This window comes from Salvelinus alpinus, chromosome 1 (genome assembly GCF_045679555.1).
Source record: "Salvelinus alpinus chromosome 1, SLU_Salpinus.1, whole genome shotgun sequence".
NCBI lineage: Eukaryota > Metazoa > Chordata > Actinopteri > Salmoniformes > Salmonidae > Salvelinus > Salvelinus alpinus.
This window is the reverse complement of record NC_092086.1, coordinates 20,445,445-20,453,372: the sequence shown is the minus strand read 5'-3', so window position 1 is coordinate 20,453,372 and position 7,928 is coordinate 20,445,445. Positions and strand designations below refer to the sequence as shown.

Genomic DNA, 7,928 nt, shown 5'->3' with positions numbered 1-7,928 from the left:
GACTAGATAAACCTCACGTCAGTTACTTGCATTGAGTGCCTTTCACACAGTAGATACGAACTATCTTTTACCTTGCCAGCTAAGGAACAGGCAGTGGATCAAACCATTGTGAGGAAAAGGGCGGGGGTCGCAATCTTTTGAAATTTAAAAACGCGCTATTAAGTGTCTATAATCAGAATAAGTGCTTTCATTGCGTATTATTAATATTATTGAAATTACATAGCTATGTTAACAGTGATATATTGGGGGGGACAAATCATATTTTTCCCAGGATGGGGGGGTCGTGTGTCCCCCGTCCCCCCTGGGATTTCCACCTATGCATGAGATACCCATAGAACTGAGCCCTGCTCCATTTCAGCACCATGCCGCGGTCTCAGGTGCTGCCCAGACTCGAAACATTTCAGCACCATGGCACGGTCCCCTGACGCCGAGAAACGTGTCAGCACTATGCAGCGGACAATAGTGCTGAAATAGTTAAAGCCCCCTAGAACGTCATTGATTTTAAATTATTGTGCAAGTGGTTATAATTTATTGCATGTCCTAGTTTTGCAGTTTTGCAACCTCAGAATGATAGCTAATGGATTGCAGCGAGTTACGTGTTTGTGCATGGCGATGAATGAGGATGCTTGATAAACCATAAATTAAATGCAACAACGTGCACTTACAAATATTTTCGTTTGGCAGAACTTTGCCAAGCTATGATCTGTTTTCTAATGACATTGACAATTCATATAGACATTAGACTTAGGCCTAATTGTGACATCATGTGTGTATGACATCTTTGAAGAATGCCCTGGCTTCAGCCAATCGGAATCGAGTATTAAACAATGCTTTGGCATAATTCAAGGACGTTCATATTCACTTCAGTTGTCTGCCGATGGTTCACTGGCGTTTTTTCAAAGGAAGTATTAGTATTACCTCTAAACAGCCTACAACAATAAGCTACACATCATGTCAGACGACAGCAAGGTATGGTTCATTTAGCCTATTTTGAGTTTAGAGGAGAAATTACTAACAATATAGTAGGTCACTACCACAGCAATAGGTGTCACTGGTTTGATCCATGGACTGAAATCTGACCACTATTGCCGTTTTGTTTGAAATAGGAGAGAATCATTTGTTTCATAAAGTCACAACCTAGGACTGATATTGACCTCTCATTTATCCACCAGAACGTGAAATGTGAGGATCACCCGGATGACCAAAATAAAGTTGTGGAGAATATGAAGGATGAAACAGAGACCAACAAGAACAGGACAGGAGGCAAGGTAAGAAATATGCTGTCCTTTACACATCCTCTGCCTACTTAGGCACAGATCTAGGATTAGTTTACTATCACTAAATCCTAACCTTAAAGCATTAGGAGACACTACACTGACCTTAGATCTGCTATGAGACCTATAATCTGTTGTCATGTAGGCTAAACGTAAGTCCAGTGGCCGTGCCAAGAAGACTTCCGTGGAGGAGGACAGCAGCATTGGTGCAGGTCCGAGATTACTTAATGTTGGGTGCAGGTTGTGTTCAAATTCATCAGCACTGATCTGAGAAGATAGTATCTATATAGGTGAAAGCAATATAGTGGAGGCCCGCAGAGAGATGTGCTTTTACCTGTCCAGTGCAATCAAATCACTAAAGGTGAAGGAAATTAGGAATAAAGTTCAGATTCAACTTTAGATTTCTCTTTGCGGTTTCCCAGAGTCTTCTCAGACACCCAGGTGTGGTTTCCGGGAAAGGGGATCTATCATTGAGCAGCTGGAGAAGGAGGCTCAGAGGACTCTAATGCCTTCTCTCAAGATTGGGACATGCTGTGCCCCAATCCTCCTCTCTTTCCTGAGGAGTCTAACTGATGAGCAAGTTCCATGACTTTTTCCAACCTCACATACAACTTATCTGAATTTATAGTCATAGTGCACCTTCTAACCACAAATGGGATTTTAAACACTATACCTAACCCTAACATCACTGTAACCACACCCCTAACTCTTGCTGTAAATCAAGAACAAAATGACTCATGTACTTGCTAATAGCTTAATTAAATACACTTTTATTATCCCTAACATGGCTATCTAGTGACTCCACTAACTCAACACCAGTGTGCAGCTAAAATATGTTTCCTTTCTTTTCTTTTCTCTAGCCAATGGAGAGTGATTCAGCATGGCATGAAAAATAACGTAAGTCTCTCCACATAAGGTTCTGGTCAAAAGTTGTGCACTATATATATATAGGGAATGGTGTCATGGAATTGGTTGATTGGCAAAAACATTACTCTGTTTGTTGGTCATAGCTGACATTCGAGCAGCTCTCCATGCTGTGTCTGAAGATTGTTAAGGTCGTGACCCAGACAGCCCTCCGCATTCTCCTACCAGCGCTAGCTCGTATCATGGGGGTGAACCTGAGGAGTGGGGCAACCTCCCCAGAATCCCAGTGCTCTCTGACAGGGTCTGAGGATTCCTTAGGCAGTCTGGATGAGAGAGAGAAAAGGCTGCTGATCAGTGAGATGAACTACTGGACTAAGGAGAGGAGGAGGAATGGCAGTGCAGGGTTCCGCCAAAAATCCACTCGCAGAACCTCATCATCATGCTGGTCGCCTAAGAGGTATGTTCACAGCAATATTTGAACTTAATAATTTCAAGACCTGACCCATACTTATCATAAATTATTAACTTGGAATTCATACCTTGTAGTTTTAAGTTCTGGTCAGAAATGTTGCCCCTGAGGGGGTGGGTCCAGGTGAAAGTAATTTGTAACTGGGTAAGCCATAAAGTAATCTATGAATAAATAGATCAGGTACATGCCTTTCAGAATTAGTCATATTCTGATGTCGTATAAACATAAAAATCAGGCAAAAAATTGTGTCAGTTGGCTTTAGGCTTCTAGAACTACGATGGTATGAGAAGTAAACCATCATTGCTCTAATTTGGTTTTCAGGCTCACTAATGACCCAGATAAGATACCAGTTGGTCACATTTGCATGGCATAAGTGGTGATTGTGTGTTTATCTTCAAGGTCCCAGACCTCATTGCAGAGCTTGCCTGCAACTAGAGAGGCTCCCCTCATGGAGGAGCCTCTGAAGGCTCTTTTTGGGGTAACGGAAGAGAGCCTCCTGATATCCCTGGTTGAGGGTCACTCCAACCCCACCTCCTCCAGCTCCTCCGAGTTGAGCTGTGCTATCGTGGGGGAGGTAGTACACCAGCTTAACTCTGGCCTCTCAGTGGCCATTCAGGCCAGCTCGGGGAGTTGCCCCCCTATGGACAGTCAGGACATAGCAGCAGGCAAGGAGGTCATTCGGGTAGCCTCGGTGCAGATCCTGGCCGAGCTACAGAGCAAAACGTCTGAGCCAGAGTGGGTAGGGTTTATCGAGCCCCTCATGGACCCTGTGACCGATGATGTGCTGGATGCCATTGTCGGCACAATGGACAAAATGGCACAGGACTTCAACATCCTCTTGGATCTGGCCAAGAAGATGACAATCTTGGGGTCTAAATTTCTGACCAATCTTCAATGTGACCTTGATGTTGAGTGTCCATCTGGGAAAGAAGGAACCACTCACTTTCTCAAAGAGACTGGATCCTCTACCAGTGTGGTGGCCAGAAAGCTTCAGACCCTCTCTAGCCCCGACTTTCAGTCTAAAGCCCTCAAGGCGGTGAGCACCATCCTTACAAGGAAAGTCAGCAGCTCTTCTGGCATGGCTCCTTCCTCTAGGCCTTCTAGTGCTGCTCCTAGCCTTACTGAAGCACCCCTGAATACCAGCTCTACAGCCCTGACATCTGTAACCTCCACTGCCACAGTGATTGTTAAGGCATTTGTGGGAGGCATGGAGACGATAGCATCATTTGAAGGCACATGTGAAGCAGTTGATTGGCCAGTTCCTGTAAATGACCACAAAACAGGGTCTTCACAGAAGATAACCTTCTCTCCAGCCCGCACACTCTACGGCCTTATACGAGCAAAGCTGAGGGACCTTTTAACTCTATCCGCTCGAGAAGAAGGTGTGGCTAAGGACGCTTCTCTTCAGGAGTCTTCAGACACCCTGGAAAAGGCAACTGTTTCAACTGTTGAGGTCCAGTTACCCAGCACCAAACTTAGTAGAGTTCATAGTGAGAGCCAACCAATATCAGCTCTCTGTCTCTCCAATCTGGATACCAGTACTCAAGAAGTTCTTAGCAGTGTTTTTTCCATCTACAAGTCAGAGTTATCAAAAGTGGAGAGTAAATCCTTGGACGTTGTCAGTTCATCTGATGAGTCCCTAGAGGCTTGTTGGATTGTTGATGGTGTCCTATCAGAGCTTGATGACTATACTATTTCCCAGTCACCCTCACCCAATGAAGACTTGAGTGTGAGTACTCAATGTTCTCAACTGAGCTCAGAAGAGAGTGTCAGAATCACACAGTCCTCTACTAGTCTGATTCAGAGCATTAAGAAGCTCGCTAGCAATGACTTTCAGACTCAGGCAGAAGAGGCAGTGAGTAAAGTGCTGATGAGATCCAGTCATTCCTTTATCACACAGATCAGTCATACTGGTCTTCAGAAAAGTCCGCAGGCTGGCTTATCATCTAGCTCGCCATCAGAGATTGCCTCCATGTCCTCTCAAAATACAGCCTCTGGATTAGTGGAAACCTTTGTCAAAGGAATGGCGACTATTTTCCAGAAAAATGAGTCCACTGGCACTGTGCTACTGGAAAGAAGTGGGAAAGTTTTGCAGTACTCCCACGGGGGCTCCCAACTGGATGATACTGAATTGAGTGTTAAAATATCAGAGGAGAAGCTTTGGTCAACAGCTAAGACCATCTGCGTCAGTATGAAGAACACACTTAAGGATTTCTTCACAGGGCTGAAGCCATCCGGATCCGAAAGGACAGAAAATGCTTCTTCCAAAGAGACCCTTGGGGAAATCCTGGTTGCTATCCAGAGTGAAATCTCAAACTTAGGGCGAATGAAGGATTCCAGGGAGCTCCTTCAGATCAACGATATGGTAGGAACTATGCTGAAGGAGGTTGAGAAAAGTGAGGATGACAGTGAAGAAGTCTGCCAAGACATCCCTAGAACCTGTTCATTTTTGTCCACTTCTTTAAAGGGTCGTAGTTCCTTGTCCAGCTCTTCAAAGGGTCCTAGGTCAGAGTGTGAGTTAGAGATCAACCTCCCTGGCACTCCCATCCCTGACGAAGTGCCTTTTGATCTGACCTGCCCCATAGTCAGGAGCTCCTGCATCGACATCAGGGACTCTAAAATGCCAGAGATTTCTACAAGTGACCTAAAGTCAAAGATGATGGCACACACAGATGAACCCCTGCATCGTAACAGTCCAATGACTGACAGCAGCCGACCACCGAGTGCTAAAGCCTCTTTTCGATCATCCACTCCGTCTTATACCAGCAAGGGAACCTCTTTGGTACCAAAGGGAGATGGGATTGACATGGAAGAGAAGGAGGTGTGCATCCCCAGCAGCTCTGGCCATCTGAGGGAGCTCTTAATCACCCAGGACATCAGCAGTGCCACTGCATTCCTACTGCAGTACTTGATGGACTCCAGCAAAGATGATGTCATGTGTTTGGTCACCATACTGGTGATACGGTTGCTATCGAAGATCAGACCCTCAGCCCTAGATGGACCCTCCCAACAGGCAGCAGACATGACAGAAACATCTCAGCAACTCATCAGACAAGTCCTGTCTGAGTTCTGTGCTGCATCCAGATTCTCCAGGACACAGGCATATTCCCAGAACCTGCACATCCACAGGGTGTTCAGAGGTGTACATAAAAACCTCATGGAGGAGCTTGGCTCCTATAACACCCTGCAAGCAGCTATTTCCTCCCAGGACCCTGCATTTGACAGAGTCCTGGTAAAGTCCTTGACCCAGCAGCTGGTACAGGGATGCAAGGAGGCGTCAAGACCAGCTTCTGCTGCAACAAACCCATCAGACCAGGCTGAGACAGAGAGGGGGGCTGAGCAGAAAGCAAGAAGGAGCTTCCTTTGCTTTTCAATGACCAAACTCAGGATCAACTTCAAGGTATAGCAGGGAGTTAGCATTTTTTTTTTGTTCCAGTTAGGTGCTGATGTTATTGATGTGGCTATGATAAGACAAATACATGCGATAAATATGTTTTATTCAAATTGTTGCCTTGGATTCAGAAGTGTTCCATTTATTAATTTATTCTCTGTACCATTTTCTTTACCTTTCTCCTGTTAGCGTTCCAAGAGAGGAAACAAAAAGGACTGCCATTCAGTCCAGGAACAGACTGAGATTCCCTCTACTGATGGACATTGCATAGGTAAGGATGTTTTAGAGCTCTGCTATAGCTTGTAGTTTTGTTTAGGTGTGTGTTAGAAACATAGAGTATGCCTACCAAACTCATAGCACTGTTGTTTTTCAACGTTATTATACTGTATTTCTCTCTCTCGCTCTCGATCAATTTCTCTTTCTCTCTTACCCCATCCATTTCTCTTGTGTTTCTAGCTCCAGTTGGAGAGGTTTCTCCCTCCATATCTCAGCCTATCAAAAAACGATCCTTGATTGTCAGGGTCTTTTCAGCAATGATGAAGCCATTCAGGTGCTTCACCAAGAAGAACCTGTAACCTGTTACGCTGCATGAAGAACTACTTTTGTAACAGCAAGACTTTTGACAAGAGGAATTTCTGCATGTTTACCCTTTCAAAGTCTATTTGATCAAATAAATGCAAATTATTTTACAAGAGTTTCAAGTGTTTTGGATAATTGGTAGCACTGAAGCAGCTTTTCTCAGAGAAATGTGCTAGTTCCCCCTTGGTTACACATTTATTGTGCAGTTTTTGAGTCGGCAGGACTTGGGGTGGCAAGTAGCCTTGTGGTTAGAGCGTTGGGCCAGTAACCGAAAGGTTGCTAGATCAAATCCCTGAGCTGACAAGGTAAAAATCTGTCATTCTGCCCTTGAACAAGGCAGTTAACCTCCTGTCATTGTAAATAAGAATTTGTTCTTAACTGACATGTCTAGTAAAATATAATAACCAGAGGTTGTTGCTGCATAGACCGTCAGATAACCAGATGTTCTCTATTCATTTAGTTAGATTGATAAGAGCTTATTAGCAGCAAGGGGAAAACACATAGAGGAGAATTAGCTATCTGCAGCTAGATCAACCCTCTGAGATGTTATCTGTATGTTGAATATATAAGGTCCAGCAGTTGACAGTGTATGTCAGAGCAAAAATCAAGCCATGGGGTCGAAGGAATTGTCCTTAGAGACATGATTGTGTCAAGGCACAGATCTGGTGAAGGGTACCAAAAAAATTCTGCAATATTGAAGGTCCCCAAGAACACAGTGGCCTCCATCATTCTTAAACGGAAGAAGTTTGGAACCACCAAGACTCTTCCTAGAGCTGGCCGCCAGGCCAAACTGAGCAATCGGGGGAGAAGGGCTTTGGTCAATTCAAAAATGCTCTATTCTGAGAACTACTTTTAATCACAGAGTGGAAAACATAGAACCATACTGTGTGAATCACAATTATGGGTGTATTCTGGAATAAGACAAACCTATAAATAGAGTTGGAGTCTGAGTGTGTGTGCACACAGCCACCTCTTTAACAACTCTTCAAAATATTTGGCAGCCTTTGAGATGGAGAGGCAGGAGAATGAGTGACAGAACAAGAGTCTAATAAAAGCATGGCTTCTCTCCCACTCCTGCTCACAGCAGCAGTGCAGTGGAGTACTTCAACAGCCATAGGCCCAGGGATTTCACATCACATTCCATGATGCAATGCAGAATACGGCTTCACACAGAACAATCACCAAACCCATAAGATAACACTTCACACAGCACAGCCAAACATCATGCATCACATGAAGAGGCATGTGTGTTCTCCGGACGTGATACCTTGTCACGGACCTGCTGTTTCAATCTTCGCTCTCTCTCCCTCTCCCCCACCTCTTTCTCTCTCTCCCTCTCTACCACACCTGC

At 44.6% G+C, this 7,928-nt stretch overlaps 1 protein-coding gene across 2 annotated transcripts; it reads left to right on the top strand.

Annotated features, from left to right (window-relative positions):
- Nucleotides 1-430: 430 nt before the first annotated feature.
- LOC139575433 (serine-rich adhesin for platelets-like) lies at nucleotides 431-6,692 on the top strand. 2 transcript variants are annotated; one of them, XM_071400504.1, is made up of 9 exons: nucleotides 431-511; nucleotides 1,173-1,268; nucleotides 1,420-1,486; nucleotides 1,697-1,850; nucleotides 2,135-2,171; nucleotides 2,285-2,595; nucleotides 3,007-6,007; nucleotides 6,188-6,269; nucleotides 6,455-6,692. In XM_071400504.1, the coding sequence occupies exons 2-9, from the start codon at nucleotides 1,224-1,226 to the stop codon at nucleotides 6,571-6,573; spliced, it is 3,816 nt and encodes a 1,271-aa protein (XP_071256605.1). In that variant the 5' UTR covers nucleotides 431-511; nucleotides 1,173-1,223; the 3' UTR covers nucleotides 6,574-6,692. The 2 variants fall into 2 exon arrangements, with proteins under 2 accessions (XP_071256605.1, XP_071256527.1); XM_071400426.1 differs by lacking the exon at nucleotides 431-511 and adding an exon at nucleotides 584-969.
- Nucleotides 6,693-7,928: the final 1,236 nt, after the last annotated feature.